Source organism: Mus caroli, chromosome 4, assembly GCF_900094665.2.
Source record: "Mus caroli chromosome 4, CAROLI_EIJ_v1.1, whole genome shotgun sequence".
NCBI lineage: Eukaryota > Metazoa > Chordata > Mammalia > Rodentia > Muridae > Mus > Mus caroli.
In genome coordinates this window covers 37,301,538-37,318,768 of record NC_034573.1, presented here as the reverse complement: position 1 = coordinate 37,318,768, position 17,231 = coordinate 37,301,538, and the positions used below count along the sequence as shown (strand labels likewise).

Below are 17,231 nucleotides of genomic sequence, written 5' to 3'. Positions count from 1 at the left end.
AGATCATGCACACTTCCTGTGCTCAGAGAGGGCAACATTTGCAGAAGCACAGGGCATGCATACACAGCACACTGAAGGAGGGAGGGGAGCAGGAAGAAGTGTAGCCAAACACTTATAGAATAAGTATACTCGTAGATAGATATAAATAAGTATACTCATAGATAGAACATGTATCTGAAGAAAAGACAAGGTGAACATGAATCTTGTGTTTACAGGTCCAGAACCTACGTACAGACTCATCTGAACAGGATTCAGTGTTCGCTAGGGCCCAAGTCACAAGCCAAAGTAAATCCTCACCAAATTCAAGAGACACGGCTAACAGGCACAGTGCATTAGTGCTTCACAAGGCTTGAGATGCCCATACAACAGGTGTGCAGAAGCGTATGCCCAGAGAGAGGCCAGGGAGTCAGCTCAAAAGCATGAATGCACTTTCATACTTAGGGTCCCAGACAAGAGACAGAATATATCTGTGGTAGCTCTCAATCCAAAATATAAAATACGTGAACATGCTGGACTCAGCCAGGGGTTGTTTACAACATGTGCTAGAGTTGGTAACAACAAGTAGGAATTGGACACACACTGTGCAAACTCAGAGAAGAGGAGTAGTTAAGTGTTGCGGTGTCAGACTGAATATACGTGGAAGCACACACATGCCGTACTGAATGTGCATCCATGCCAACACACATCCATCCTCTCACTATGTTCCAGGGAAGGTGGCTGGAGCACACACAACATAAGCATGCATACAAACTTCTTTCTGAAAAAAATGGATTATCTAGATGAACCACAGCTCAGAGGCACGGATCATGCACACATATACATACACACAGTACTCAGAGAACAGTAGAAAATAAACAACAAAATAGGCCCAAATGACCAGAGGCACAACCTGAATAGCTTCTTGATTTCCTTCTGTAGGAAGAGAAAGAGCAGGAAAAAAACAAACAAACATACAAAAAACAGCAGAAAGGTTAGTAGATTCAGGTCTATTATAGACACCCCCACCCCAAATGGCAGCTAATCCTAAGGGACATGAAGGGGAGGGACTGACTCTGATCACAGAGGAGGTCATGAAGGACACCTGACTGGCTTCCAGAATCCTTTCTTCCTGTATTGGCCAATCTGGTTTTTAGTAACATCTAGGGGGCACTTACTACAAAGGACAAGGTCTGCCTGGAAATTCCACTTGTCCTTTTCCTCTTTCTAAAGTGGTCTGTGTTCAGAATCAGGGCTGCCAATGCCACAGAATTGTCATTAGACTCCTCCTGCAGGCAGCACAAGCTACCGAACACACAGTACCTTCTTTCTTCAAAAGCCATGTGAGGTGAATTCGTCTGTATAGAAGTTCTCAAACCCTAAGCTTGGTGGCTGAGCCCTTCCCATTTCACAGAGCAGATCTGGCCAAGCATTTTCTCGAATCTGGGCTTGTTTCTCCAAACTAAATCAAGCTGGGCCAAGGTAGGGCATGCAGCCAGGATCAAGATGTTGAACATGTGAAGACTTTTGGGTATATTATCAATTGCTCTAACAGAAATCACCGTGTCCTGGATATGAAAACAATGACTCCTATTGCAGGTTTAATTATTATATACTAATCTCAGCAACACTGCAAAGAAAATGGATACTTTCAGATGGTCAAGCAAGTCACAACAAGAGAAGTTTCCTTTTCTTTTCACTGGAGACTATATATACTACTTACAGAAACACATATGGCCAGGGCCACAGGCTTCCTTCTCTATGAAATCCATCCATCTAGGTCTTTCCACTTTCTTTTCTCTCCATCTAAAAAGTTCATCACTACCATATCACAAGTCAAAGACACTAATTTATAAGTTCTCGATCCTTTAAGCTATCTCTGAAGGCCAACTGGATTACTTTTCCAGACAAAAGAATGAGCTCATCAAGAAGAAACCTCCAAAACTGTACAGCACTAGAAAAACTGAGTGAGGATTCAAACAGCAGATACTTCCTGGAACAGGAACAGATCTCTCTCATGTCTACATTCCACCCTCCTGAGGATACTTTTTCTCTCTGAATAAGAAAATTGGGCAAGAAATACCATGACTCTAAGGCTCAAATTGGAAACGTTTCTTTCCTTCTCCACTTCTTAATAAGCGTCTCAATATCATACCATATTCTGGTCACCCCTCCCTGTCCCTGCCCTCAATTTCTCCAAAATTTCATTCTCAAGAATAAAATATAATCAACTTATGGCTGAGAATGGCTCAATGGATAAGATGCTGCTGCACAAGCCTGTGGACTGGAGTTCAACCCCCAGAACAAACAGATGCTGGATGGGTGGGCACAGCAGCCCACCTTTAACTCTAGCACATGGAAGGCGGAGTGGGGGTCCTTGGAGCAACCTAGGTTGCTTGACTAGCTGTATTGGCACCTTCTGAGTTCAACTGAAACCCTGACTCAACCAACAAGACAGAGAGCAATCAAGACTCCTGACATTAACCTTAGGCCCTCGTATATGTACATGCACACACATGAAAAATTTAAATATAAAATAAGCCCAAAGCCACCAAAGCTCTTAAAGATTTGATTCCAATTCTCAAATTTTCCTCTCCCATTAACTTCCTTGGACTTGTATATACCTTGTACAATCTCATTTCCCTACACAGTCAAAAGTCGACATATTCTCTCCTACCAGCCTGACACAGCCTTTCCTGATGCCCACTGGGTTAGGAGTTAATTAAGTCCTTCTAAGGCATCTAAGTTCTGTTTATCTTTGTCTTCTTTTTAGTACTTACCATATCATGCCTTGACAAATTTCATCACCATACACATGAGAATTATGACAGACAGAAACAGATGTTGAATCTCAACTGGATACTACTGACCTATGTCAGTCTATCATTATACCAGTGTCTTCCCTTGCTGGCTGCTTCCATAACAGTAGTTATAGTTAACCTTCAGATCCCTACTTAATCCAGCATATTACTAGTTGCCTACTACATTGCACCTTCATATCTCATGCTTAGTTCAAATTCAGAATATGTTAAAACACACCACCACCACTACTACCACCACACCTACCCGCTCCTGTCTTCTCATATCCAAAGCCTGAGATAATCCCCCCACACCCACAGACAAAAAACTGGATTCCTCCCTCTTTTCACCCAGTAAGCATGGGTTGATCATTCAATCCTCTGTAATCTACCTCCTAAATACCTTTGACATCTTTTCCTGATTTGTATTCTAGTTTAACACTGACCTAATCCATAGTCTCACTGCCTCTCATTTGGACTACAAGAATAAACTCTATGGCACTGGACCCAGTCCTCTCCACTTCATACTTGATAGCCTACTCAAAATGTAGATCACAGTTTTCCTTTGTTTGGTTGCATTAATGTCTCACTTATTACAACATTCTAAATTTCCACCATTATAACTCAACCTCTGCCTCTCCTCTGTATCTGCCCCATAAGCAAAAGTCTTTAAGACAGAACTCAAATATGAAAACCTCTGTGAAATTTCCTTATTTGATATCCAAAGGCAGAATAAGGTATCTTTACATCATGTGTCAATAGTACTCACCCTCTTGTGTGGACTCTTCTATTGCAGAACATTATCAATAATGTAGTTGTCTATATGAACATCTCCCTTTATAGTTCTTGAGAGCTGTGAACCTGTGTGTAAGTGTATGTTATGTATGTATAAGTATATACACCTGTATGTACATACTTGTTAAATTTGGTGGGAAACGACTTTACCCAATGTGATGGTTTGTATATATTTGGCCCAGGGAGTGGCACTATTAGGAGGTATAACCTTGTTAGAGTAGGTGTGTCACTCTGGGTGGGTATGGCCTTAAGACCCACACCATAGCTGCCTGGAAACCAGCATTCTGCTAGCAGCCTTCAGATGAAGATGTAGAATTTTCAGTTCCTCCTGTACCATTCCTGCCTGGATGCTGCCCTGCTCCAGTCTTGATGATAATGGACTGAACCTCTGAACCTATAAGCCAGCCCCAATTAAATGTCGTCCTTTAGACATGGTGCCATGGTCATAGTGTCTGTTCACAGCAGTAAACCTAACTAAGACACCCACTGAGGTATCTTGCTAGCCTTTTACCTTACTTTTTGAGATAGGATCTTCTGCAGAACTCAAAAGTCATCAATTTGGCTAGACTGGCTGGCCAGCAAGCCAGAGAGCCTCCTCTCTTTGCCTCCACCATGCTGAGACTATTACAAGCATGTGCCTCAGTGCATTTTATCAAGTAAGCCATCCCCCAGCCTAAGAACTGTGAACTTCTTTTTTTTTTTTTTTTTGGTTTTTTCGAGACAGGGTTTCTCTGTGTAGCCCTGGCTGTCCTGGAACTCACTCTGTAGCCCAGGCTGGCCTTAAACTCAGAAACCCGCCTGCCTCTGCCTCCCGAGTGCTGGGACTAAAGGCGTGCGCCACCACGCCCGGCTGTGAACTTCTTGAGAATATCTTGTGAGCAAGAAGTCTATAAACTTACTTGAGAATACGCACTATATATTTGATCTTGCCTTTGTACCTATGCAGTCAGAACACTCAGGAAATCTAGGACTTGTATTTAGCAAAGGGAATATATACATTTTAGGATTTAGAACTTTTCTAAGAAAAGTCTCTCTTGTCCAGGACGAAAGAAAATATGTCAGAAGCCTATGACATTTTCAGAGGAGGCAGAAGAATCAGAAGTTCAATGTTATCTGTCCTTAGCTAAACAGTGAACTGCACATCAATGGTGTATGCATGAGTATCTGTCTCAAACATCCCAGTTTTTAATTAAAAGTTGTCAGGGAGGCTTCTTCAATAAGATATTTAAGCAGACACCAGAAGGAAAGGAATAAAAAGAACATTCAGAGTCCTTGGAGAAAAGTATTTTCAGTCTAATATACCCAAGTGTGAACCCTAAGGTGAGAACATAATTGGTGTGGAAGAACAGCTAGTTTTCAGTAAGAGCCAGTTCAAGTCCTCAGAAGAATCCTGACTTTGATTGTCGGTGAGACAGAAAATCATTGGAGGTTGTGGATAAAAAGTGATGTGATCTTTGATAACAATCACTCTGATTGCTGTGACAGAACAGACTGTGGGGTTAAACAAGAAGACCAGTTAGACTACTGCAATAATCCAGACGGAAGAAAATGATGGCTCAAGCAGAAAGGAATGTGATTGAGGCAGGGGTCACTACTTAAGATGCAGAAGATGGGTTAGCAAGATGACTCAACAGCAGTTAAAGGCTGAGTTCAACCCCTGGAAGCCATACACTAGAAGAAATAACTGACTTCTGTCCTGACATATGCACATCTGGACAGAGAGATCGAGAGAGAGAGAGAGAGAGAGAGAGAGAGAGAGAGAGAGAGAGAGAGAGAGAAGAAGAAGAAGAAGAAGAAGAAGAAGAAGAAGAAGAAGAAGAAGAAGGAGAAGGAGAAGGAGAAGGAGAAGGAGAAGGAGAAGGAGAAGGAGAANGAGGAGGAGGAGGGGAGGAGGAGGAGGAGGGAGAGGAGGAGGGAGAGGGAGAAGAAGGGAGGGAGGGAGGGGGAAGGGAGGGAGAAAGAGAGAGGGTGAATGAATAAAGTTAAAGGTAAAGGAGGCAGAATTTACTAATAGATTGGATGTTAGTTGTGAGAAAAAAATGAGGAAATGGCTGCTATTTACTGGTAAGAAAAACTAAATAAAAAGCAGAGTTGCTGGGGAATTGAGAAGAAAGATCTAGAGTTTGGCTTGGAATATGCTCTGTCTATGACACCTGTTTACCTCCTAGTAATGATACTGAGTAGATGTGGCATGGTATTTGGGGAATATGTAAGTCTCAGACTGAGGATAAATCCTTAAGTCTGGAAGATTATCACTTCAGCAGTGGGTATGAATAGAGAGAACGTGGTATGGTTAAATGCTCCGAGGTTGAAGAGATGAGAGAGAGAGACAAGCACAGCCTGAAAGCAACGGCACGTGGAAATTAGTGAGAAAGAGCCCAGACAGCTTTAATGGGAGCCAAGTGAAGAGAATGTCTCAAACAGAATCAGAGTATAAAGGCATACGATCAAAAGGAAGGGCAGAGAGTCCAGGAACAATTCTTACTCTCATGCTTAGTTCATGTCTGACAAATGTGCTATGACTGTTTTAGAGGAAACAGTTTAATAAATTATACCAGACATCTTACCATAAATAATGCCTAAGAGTGAGGTTGTACTATGCACACACAACTTCAAATGGATCACAAACCTAAATATACCAACTAAAATTATAAAATCCTCAAAAAAAAATCACAAAGAATTAGGGGCTAGGAAATGGCTCAGTTAAATGTCTGCTGTGCAAGCTTGAAGACCTGAACTCAGGTATCTTCCTCTATTACACACATGAAGCATTAAATCTTTGTGATTTTTTTTATGAAACCATGATTTCTTAGCTATTAACAAAATCATGATCAACACAGGAAAAGGTGATAAATTGAATTATATCAAAATTCAAGACCTTTGTGTACTACTTCACATCAGTTACGATGGTTCTTATTAAATAAAAACAAACAAACAAACAAACACTAGAGATGCTATGGAGAAACTGGAATTCCTGTGCACTGTTGGTAGTAATATAAAATTCTGCACTTTGCCAACTGAGCCATCGCCACAATCCCTAATCCTTTGAGGTACTTTTCAAAGAATTTTATTGATTTAGGTTTATATACTTAGGTTTGTGACCCAATTGAAGTTGTTTTTTCTTTTAATTCAGTTAAAAATATAGCCTTGGAGTTGTTTTGTGCTAGTCGGGGTTCAACCTCAACTCTTGTGCATTGTGCGTGTCAAGTTGTCTGTCATGATTTATTTTACTCTTCTCTCCTTAATGGCCTTAGGACTTTTGTCAAAGCTGCACCGGACATTTCTCACTCTGACTCCTTACTTTATGTTTTAGTGGGGGCTTGAGAAGGGATCCCATCGCAAAAAATAAGGACTAGAGAGTCATAGTGGAAGATGATGTCTGACACAGTAATCCCACCTCAGATCACATAAGAAACGAGAGCAGGGACTCAATACACGCCATCTACCTATGCTCAGAGCAGCACTGTCCACCACAGCCAACAGGAGATGCCACCCAACTGACCACAACAGGAAGACAGATGGGTTGAAAATGTAACGTATATATGCAGTGGCACACTGCTTGGGAGAAAATGTTGACACATGGGTGAACCTGGAGGACATGAGGCCAAAGAAAAAGCAACCCTCAAAGAATAAACATCACTTGATTCTACTTACATACATTCACCATTTCATTCACTAAAGCAGTGGGTTCACACAAACAAAGTTTATACACTAAGGGAGGTAGAATGGACAGTTAGTATTTCAAGGTTTCAGAGCTAGAAAAAGCACTTAGATGTAGTGATGGTTATATAATGTGAATATGCAGAATTTACAGTTTAAAGTGGTTAAAATTTTTGTTACACATATTTTACCATAGTAAAACTTTTTAATAATGAAGTAATACAATTTTTATAAAAAATTATGTCCCCTAGACATCAGGAAAATGAACAACACATAAAATCTGACAAAATATTTACAAGCAATCTATGCACTTATATCCAAACATACAAATAGCTTATAAACAACTTACAAACAAATAAGCAAACAATTCTTTTTTAGCAAATGATTTTTAAATGTGCCAAAAATTTAAATGCACATTATTCTAGTAATAATATAAAAGGACCAATAAACACATGGGAAATGTTTAATAACATTAGACACTATGAAAATGCAAATCAAAACAAACTTCATTGAGAAACTACTTCACAACCACTAGAGTGGTCAAAAGGACAAATATTCTAGCCGGTGCTGGTCTGAAATTAAAACTCTATGTTTCTGTTGGAGATATATAAAAATGTAAGCACACTAGGAAACAGTTTGATAATTCCCTACCTCGTCAAACAGAATTATCACAGGAAACAGCAATTCTACTTCTGAGTAAATATCCAAGAGAATAGAAAACAGGTCCAATGTGGACATGGTACAGTCAACTATAATCCTAGCAGCCTGGGTACTGATTCAGAAAGAAAAGCAACAACAAAAATATTCAGACTAACTGATACACAACTCCAGTGTTGATAGCAACATTATTCTTTAGAGCAAGAAGTGGTAACAATCCTCCAAACGACCACCAACCAAATATCCCCCATAAGTATTATTCAGTCACAGCATAGAAATGAAGCAATACCGCTGGTGAGACTAAAAAAGCAGGCTAAATAAATATATACAAAATGTCTATTATATGAACTCTTTTATGGAAAGTATGCAGAACACAAATGTACAGAAGCAAAGTAGACTAGTGATGTTGGAGGCTCAGGCAGAGGGGTGGGAGAGTGGCTGCTAATGGAGAATCGTAAGATGTTGGAAATGTTCTCCTATTAGATAATTGATGGTCTTATAATTATGTGAGTATGTAAACAAACAATAAAAAATGCAAGACTACCTTTTAATGGATGTAAGGGCAATTTTATGTTATATAATTACAACATTAAAGCTTCCATAAGAAAATGACTACCAGTTGTGCCACCGTGCTGACTGACGCATTAGGAGGAGGATTAAAGACAGGGTAAAGTGTGGCCCTCATCTCAGGGCTTTCTGACCCAGCCATTCTCTTTAAGCTTTAAGGACTTTGTAAAGATTAACTGCTTTGACCACACAATGTTTCTTTTGCTGCTACAAAGAAGTAATTTCTGGATGTTCATGGAGGAGGAAAACTGGCCTCTGAGTAAAGAGAAAGAGAAATCCCTTACAGCAGGTGAATTACAGAAGGAAGAGGTGTTTTGGGCTGTTAAAGAATGAGACAATGCAGTCGACTGGCATGGCACACGCAGGGCCTTGCTCAGGTTGGAAGGAAGCATATGATCACTAATACGCTGAAAACAGAAACAGCAAGGCAAACTGTAAGACAGCAGTTTCTTTGAGGAGGGGTTCAGTGAACAGGAGAAGATAAACCTGACAATATAAACCAGAGACAGCTGAAGCAGCCTTGAATGACAAGTAAAGGAATTTGGGTTGTTTTACACATATTTAAGCTAGCAGGAATGGCTCCAGGGATATTTGAAAAGAGAGTGACATAGTTTCCAGTTTTTACTTTCTAAGTTGAATTTTATGACTTGATATTACCATTAGTATTCTTTAAGTCCTTAAATATTGAATGGTATACAGTATTTTTAAAAAATTTAAAAACACCTCCATCCCATTTCACTAGTATTTTACCCAATAGTCTATCTCCAATGGAGATCATACATGGCCATGTGCTACGTACCATTCAAGTGAACAGCAGCATACATATAACAATGTTTATGTCACATGACCTTGGTCTGCTGTAGACTATACACCATCTAGGTTTGTGGGTATATACTTTAATGCTCACACAGCGAGGAGGTTACCAATAGTGCATTTCTCAGGCTGTATTTCTGTCAAGTAATACATGACTAAACCAGTTTCTCACGTATCTTTTCTTTCTGGTTTTTTTTGTTTTGGTTTTTTGAGACAGGGTTTCTCTGTGTAGCCCTGGCTGTCCTGGAACTCACTCTGTAGACCAGACTGGCCTTGAACTCAGAAATCCGCTGTCTCTGCCTCCCGAGTGCTGGGATTAAAGGCGTGCGCCACCACGCCCGGCACTCACACAGGCCTAAGCGGGTGTGTTTCTTTCTTTCTTTTTATAGAATGGAAGCATCTCACACACACCATTTCGCACTATGCTAGTTTTTAGGTAGACAAAGATTAGGTAGCTTTCCATCTGAATAAAGAGCTACCCCACCTTTTTATAGCTCCATGGAACTGCATTCCATTGTTTGTGTGTGCCAGAATTTTATTTCATCATATATTTAAAGGACATTTAGGTTGTTTTTCACTCCTTACTATTAAAAACAATATTTCAAAAATAACCTTGTACATATGCCACTTCCGCATATAGAAATATGTCTGCAGGATACATTCCTGGAAGCAAGGCTGAGGACTCTAAAGGTGCATATATTTATAACCCTGATACATTTTCTCAAATGCTTTCCTTAGAAGTTATCCCATCTCATCCTATCCCATCAGCATTGTATGAGCACCTGATCCCTTCTGCCAGTAAGATATGTTTCTTATCTTACACTTCTGCTAGTAAGATACATTTCTTCATTTTAATTTTGTCTTGGGAAACCTAATCAGGTTATATGTAAAAGAGGATAACCCCATTTACATTTAAAATTGGATAAATATAGCATATGCTCTTTGGATAAATTTAATTTTGATTGGGAGAAGAAAATGTAAAACTACAGATTTCCATACTGCCTAGAAACAACGTCTTTTATTTCCTGCAGTTAAAAATAACATTTTGTTTTAGTTCTCAGGTAGCTAGGGAAGGCAGAGGGGAATATGGCCCACAGAGGGCAGCTGGGCCCTCAGACAGGGTCAGCACTGCTAAGTAGGCAACTCCTAGGTACTCTGACGCAGAAGCAAGGCTCGGTGTAGGGCCAGAACTAGGATCTAGACAAGTAGAGGCAGAGGTAAGGAAATTCAAGAGACCATGGAGAAATACCATCAGCTACTAGGGAGATGGGAATCTTTCAAAGAAGACCATGAAAAGGCATTTAAAAATGGAACATAGGATTCTGTCCCTGTGAGACAGAATAAGTGTGCTTTATTTCTCAATCTTGCTTCCCACATCTAGTCTACAGTCTCCTGTGACCCAAATGGTCCTTCCTTTTTTGAAAGGCTACTTCCCAGGTTTCCCCAAAAGACTGGAAATGGCCTAAGGACAGAAACTAGAACCTCCCTCCTAACCTTAGCACCCTCTTTCCTTCTATTTCCCAAAGATTTGTTTAAGTCTGTATTAAAATAACCTACACAGATTCAAGATATGAACCAACCCCATTGCTTTGTTAAGCCTGCCACAATGCAGCTGAATGCCAGACACTCAGAGTACCTGAGGGGATGTCTTCTACTGAAAGATGACTTGCCGTCTGTACTAGCTCTTGCAAAAGTTTTTTCTGCCTCAGTCTTTTCTCTCTTAGAACGTTTTTAAAATTGTTGATGCATTTGTTAAGGTAAATTGTCTCTGCACATACTTGTTCTAAACTCAGTTTGCCTTGGTTAGGAGAGTCAGGCCTGGAACAAGTCTCGCTTCGCAGACATGGGGCGCGAGGGAAACTGAGCAGTGAGTTTGCGTTAGAAGCGAGAGAGAAGTTGCTTGGCGCTTGCGGTGTCTCATCACCCTGTATAGAGATGCCTGCTCCACCAGAAGCCACACTGAGCAAGCTCTCACTTCCCTGACTGGCTGGACTCTCCACTGAACAGTTGTGGGCACCTCCTGAACTTACTGTCCAAAGAAGTCTATCACTGTTCTCTGACTGGGAGCCACTCTCGTTGCTGTCCAGGTCCTCAGGACTGATGGACCCATTGTTCTCCAGCTTCTGAAACACCCCCTGCAGAGCCAAACGAAAGTGCTGGATCGCTCGGCTCAGCTTAGTTGTGTGGAGTTTAATCTCTACATCTTCATCCTCCTGGGAGTCACCCAGAACACGTGAGGACTTATCAAAGACATCCTTGAGAACCTGGGCAGTACAGTTCTCTTCTTCATTCAGGTCAATATGAACCATGTTACTCAAAGTCTCAGGCCCTATGACCACTTCCTCCATCATGCTGTCAGGACTCAGAGTCACAAACCTTCTAGACTTGTCTGCCAAAAGGTCCTCCAGCTGCTTTGGGCTCAGAATATCAAGTCCAGCTTCACAGCCTAGCATCTTGTCCTCTGTGTTTACCGTCTCTGCTTTCAGTGGTCCAGACAGTGAAAGGCAACTGCTGTCCTTAATTGTATTGCTGCAATCAGTTTGTAGCTTTGTCACTTTACATGCCTCATGTTCTTGTCTGCCCTGTTCAAAAATCTGTAATTTTTCACAATCTTCCTCTTTTGAGATTAACACTGAGGAAGACCCCTCAAGTGGATGGAGGAGAGAAAATTCACAACAAGCACTGGTTACCCAGGATGCTCCTGATGCTCCTTTTACTTCCTCCTGCAGCTTAGACACATCACTCTGTTTTGCGAAGCTATCCTTTGGTAGTAAACGAGGGCCCTGATGCTCAGAAGCCTGGGGTTCTCTTTGTTGATTCTGAGTCCTTATCTGGTGTGGTTCCGTCATTTGTTTTCTGTTCCCTGTTTCTAGCCGAAGAGCTGGTTTATCCTGATTTAAAGTGTTCCAACTGTGGTCTTGAAGTTGTTGCAAGCATGATAAAGACTCCTTTGGGGGATCCTCACACCCTTCTGACCAGACTGGTTCCTCTCTGGTAGCAACCCTGACCCCCACACTCTGCAAGAGGATGGATTTTTGCAAGATGAGGTCTCTGTGCTCTAGATGGACGAGTTTCACCACAGTAGGCCGGGGGGCAGGAGCTGTGCCTGTTCTGTATGCCTCTTGGATATACCTGTTGCACTGCATGCCATTAACACAGAGGTGCTTAGCTAGAAAGTTGTCCACCAGTTCCATAGTGTTTTCCCCATCATGTTCAGGAAGTCCATACAGATAAAGAATGGCTTCCTCTCTGGATCTTTCTACATGGAGTTCCTGAGCCTTTTCCCCACTGCACACTTTGCCCAGGGAGCTGCTACCTACATGCAAGCCTTCTATTTCACTCAGTACTGAATCTACACAGCTAGACACTTCATCCACAGAGCCCTGGACTTGGTTCAAGTGCTGTTGCAGCTCAGCAATCTCCGACTGAAGACGACTGATACCTTGCAGTTCTCTGATGATATATTCTACTACGTCTCCCAGAGGCTCTTGCTGTTCATACCTACATCTTTGGCCAGGACCCCTAGGCAAAATGGGCCTGGCTTGGTTTCTCTCTGAAGGATCTGAACAGCTTGTTATACTGGCAGGTGAGAGTTCCCGAGAATCAGATCCTGAAGCACAGGCAGTGGAGGCCAGAGAAGGTTGGTTATTGGCTTGCTGCTCAAAGCTACAAAGTTGGGGCAGGTCCCCATTTCGTTCTCCACTAGTGCTGGAGTCACAGCAATGGAGTGGGAAGTTGTCCTCTGGCAGGGATCCAGTAGGACCTGTGGACTTGCTCTTGATACTACATATAGTCTCTGCCCTGACCTTATCTGGGGAGAGACTGGATGAAGGTCCCAACGTCAGCATGATTTCCTCCTCAGACTCTCTCAACAGTCGCTTCATTTTCCCCCGCAAAAGAGGTGATGGCTCTATGCCTCTTACTCTTTATTTCTTGTTGGGATGCTGAACAGAAATGGTCTCGGAAGAGCCTATTCCTTCTTTTTCTTTCCTTCTTCCTTCCTTTTTTTTTTTGGGTTGGCTTTTAACGACTATTGCTAGTTGAAGCCTCAGGCTCAGCCACAGTACTGACCTCATGTATAGGTCTCAAACCTGACACAAGCCTCTGGATCCTGGCTTGGCTTTTATCCTGTAGCTCATGAAAAAAGAACAGTACACTCAGATAAAAGAGAAACCGGAAACTCAAATATGACTAAGCTGTCAAGCAAGGCTAAGAACAATGCCTTCAAAGACAGTAAGAAGTCAGCCTGAGCAGCCCTCCAACCTTTGCCTTAAAGGCTGTAGACATCAGGGCTCTTTCCTTGGCTCCTTTTAAAATATCGATTCAAAACCAAATCAAGTCTTTTAAGTTCTTAACAAGTACAAAGACAGTATTGAGACAAGCTGCTGGGAAGTGGGTAAGGAAAAGTAAGGTCAGTTAGTAACTGCCTAGTTAAACCTTCACAAAAACAAAATTCAGCACTGGAATCTGACTCAAGGATGAACGAGTAGATGTTTAACATCCACACATGAAGTGAAAAGACAAAACACGAGAAGTTTCTTTCTTGTCCATTTTGTTTTTCTGGTGAGGATTCAGATCTTCTATAGTTCATTGTTTGGTGATAGCAACCATTCACTTGGAAAAGAGACCATGGCCAGTTTTTGAAGGAGGAAAAGTTATTACTACAGCTAATCCCAGAATAATGTGGTAAAGTATAGGTACAGCAATGTCCAGAACTCAGATAGCACTTAATATATTTAAATCTAATGAGGCAGACAGCTAACAGCCTAAAAATAATAGACTCACTACAGGGACAATGGGTCCTTCAAGGCACTCTATCTACATGACTGTACTGATCAAGTAACAGAGGGATGTTAGCTAACCCTCTGACCTGTCAGAGTACAGCAATGCATGGTACAAGCAGAGAGTTGGTTATATTACACAGGGTACTTTGCTGTTCTGCAAAAAAGTTGTGCAGCCACAACTTTTTCTTGCTCCTGGTACTTTTGAGTGAGTGGTAGGACAGACGCAGATTTATTATCTTATATGGTGAGGGTACACAGTTCCTTTTTATTAGGAAGATGTAAAATGTGAGGAAGCACAGAGTGGAAAGTACAAGAAAGAAACAGACTCAGGAGATGCATGGGGCTACCAATACTCTATGGTCCTACAAGGCTATCCTGCAAGAGACAACATGAGCTAGTGGGAGACACACTATCATTAAGTTATTTGACATGGGATCATTTCCTTGGCTTTTTTTTTTTTTTAAGATTTTCTTGGGGCTGGTGAGATGGCTCAGCAGTTAAGAGCACTGACTGCTCCTCCAGAGGTCCTGAGTTCAAATCCTAGCAACCACATGGTGGCTTACAACCATCTGTAATGCGATCTGAAGACAGCTATAGTATACTTACATATAATAAATGAATAAAAATCTTTTGATAAATAAATGAATAAATATATAAAAAGATTTTCTCATGATTTTTAAGTCTTCTAAATCCTTACTAAAAGAGAGAAATTGCCTTAAAGAACAAAAATCTGACCTAATAGCAACTCATTTTAAAGAAAAGTCACCTAATCTACAATGAGTCTATGGGCCTGAAATCTAAAAGTGCTATACCTCCCGGGACAGAGTAGCAGGACGAGTCATAGGACTTGGGGAAAGAAGAGCTGGTGTTTTTACTGGAGAGAACTAGGTCAAGAACCAAGAGGCAGAAACTAGATGAATTCCCATTTCCTATCTCCTGGCCTTCTCTCCCACTCCTATAAGAACTCTAACAAGGAACTCTTCATCTAAGTCAATTACATATTTTGTGAGGCCACAAACAAATCCAACCCACCCATTACTACTTTATGTTGGATCTCAAGAAACCAGGCTCATAGCAGCTTCTCCCAGCTCCAAACAGAGGCTTGCTTCCATATTAAACAAACAAACAAGACCCTTCAAACCTTTCTTGATTGGTAGCCACTGCCTCTCTATGAACTGAATTTAGGAATTACCTGCCGGGCATATATACTGACAAGATTACTTGGTCATCTTGGTTTTTAGGCTCTGAGGCAGGAGATAAGCTCATTGTGTTACCTGAGGGTTACTTAGTCACTGTGCCCAGAGCTCAATGGACTATCAGAAAATGGCCAGGAGACGCAAGCCAGCCTTCTTCCTCAATCTCTCTTTGCTACTACTGAATGGGATGGCAGGGGCCATGCAGAAGGACCATTTGATCTCCAAATCAACTCAAGTTAATAAATACATAAGGGAGATACCAGGCATTAAGCTATATGTCAGGAATATAAGAAACAGTCTCTATTATTTAATATGGTATCACTTAGGGAGATGAAGAATGGGTGAGAATGAATGACAATATGAAGTGATATATGTTATTGACAAATTGTAATTTAAAAAGCAAGCACTTACTAAAGGAGTAACAAATAAGAAGGAGTGATACACAGAACAGGTAAGGCTGTTTCCTTGAGGTTGGGATAAAGAGGCTTTGGTGCATTCTCTGCTTAAACTCAGGCCCCGAGTTGATACTGAGGTGTTTGTGCTGTCATTCTACCTGTCAGTTGGCCTATCCACTGCAGTCAACTCACTCAACTTCATGCACATACTCTGAAACGGGTGTACATTTCTGTGGCTTTCCCCCTAAGGAATGCTTGATGCTGGAAAAAATAAGGCTGTCCTCCAGGAGCTCGCTGTGTTTGAAAAGGAGACACAGGAAAGGAAACTGAAGTAATCAGAAAGCTAAAGATTTAATGATGGAAACCTAAGAATTAGGGCTGGGAGTAGATATTTAAACTATATTTCATCAGCACCAACCTACTAAAACCACATCAGGAGAAACACGTTTCAGTATTCTTAAATGGTTGATTCATTTACCCCTCTCTCTGATCTGTCAGAGAAACATAATTAAGAATGTGACTATCTCTTGAAAAAAAAAAAAAAGCCTCTGACCCAAATTTTGGCTTGAAGGAAGCAGCCACAGACCTCTGGGAAACAGGCAAAGATTCTATAAACATATATATTAAGCAGTCTCTCATTTCTGTGAAAGGATCTCAAGGGCAGAGACCAAAAATGCTGAGGACCCCTCCCCTCAAAATCAAGGCTATATGAAACCTGGGCCATTTACTAATTATGCTGTGAGGTGGGCAGCCACAGCCCACCATAGATGAGGTACTCTTAGGATGTCAACTTTTGGGAGAGTCACGTCCTAGAGTATCTTGTCAGAAAGAAAGATCAAGGCCCACAGCCTAAGGTTTTGGCTCTGCACTCTCTCAACATTGCTGTGCTCTACCTACCTATGGACTGGTTCTGTTTGGCTACTGCAACATTTTTATTCTACATTTTTAACTTGAAAGTCCAGTACTAGGTGGAGCAAGCACTCTAGCTTCTCAAAAGCCCACTTACCAGGATAATGACCCCTGAAGTAGGACATCTTCATTCTTACTGAGGGGGAGATTCTTGTTTAAGGGCCTACAATGGGTATGAACCATATTACCAAGAAATTTTTCTTTATTTATCTCTAAATTCCTAATGCCTGGTGCAGGGTCTCATTACAGATTCTGGCACCCAGTGAGAAGCTGATGAGAAACTGATGGTATAGCTGGATTAAAATCCCAGTCTCCTACTTTTTCTGATCTACCTGTGTTTCCATGATAATATGAAAACTTCAAAGTCCAAGTTTCCTTGTAGACTGATGGCCAACAACTTGTTTCCATTGTAAAACTAAGTAGTAAATTTCTTCTTAATAACATTTATTCATAATTTCCTGAAACTTATTTAAAACAAAAATTACCAGGCTTCCAGGTAGCTAGTATCTGTCCAGTGTATGAGGCTGGTGAAGAGAAGCCCCAGTGTTGCTGTGATAGGCACTGTGGTGATGGGTACTATGGTGGTTGATGGGCTCTGTGGTGATTGACGGGTTCTGTAGTAACTGATGGGTGCTGTGGTGACTGACGGGTGCTGTGGTGATTGAAAGGTGCTATGGTGAT

The 17,231-nt window shown here is 41.4% G+C and overlaps 1 protein-coding gene across 9 annotated transcripts in view; it reads right to left on the bottom strand.

The window, feature by feature from the left end:
- Window positions 1–17,231, bottom strand: part of Unc13b (unc-13 homolog B) — a 189,204-nt gene that overhangs the window by 34,961 nt on the left and 137,012 nt on the right. For 3 of the 9 annotated variants that reach the window (XM_029476014.1, XM_029476016.1, XM_029476017.1), the window contains exons 2-3: window positions 10,903–13,394; window positions 890–912 (exon numbers count right to left, since the gene is read on the bottom strand). The exons of 5 other annotated variants lie outside the window; for them this stretch is intronic. In XM_029476014.1, the coding sequence (XP_029331874.1) occupies window positions 890–912; window positions 10,903–13,150 (2,271 nt within the window). In that variant the 5' untranslated portion in view covers window positions 13,151–13,394. Of the gene's footprint in view, window positions 1–889; window positions 913–10,902; window positions 13,401–17,231 lie in introns of all 9 variants that reach the window. One more of the 9 variants, XM_029476015.1, reaches the window with a different exon arrangement.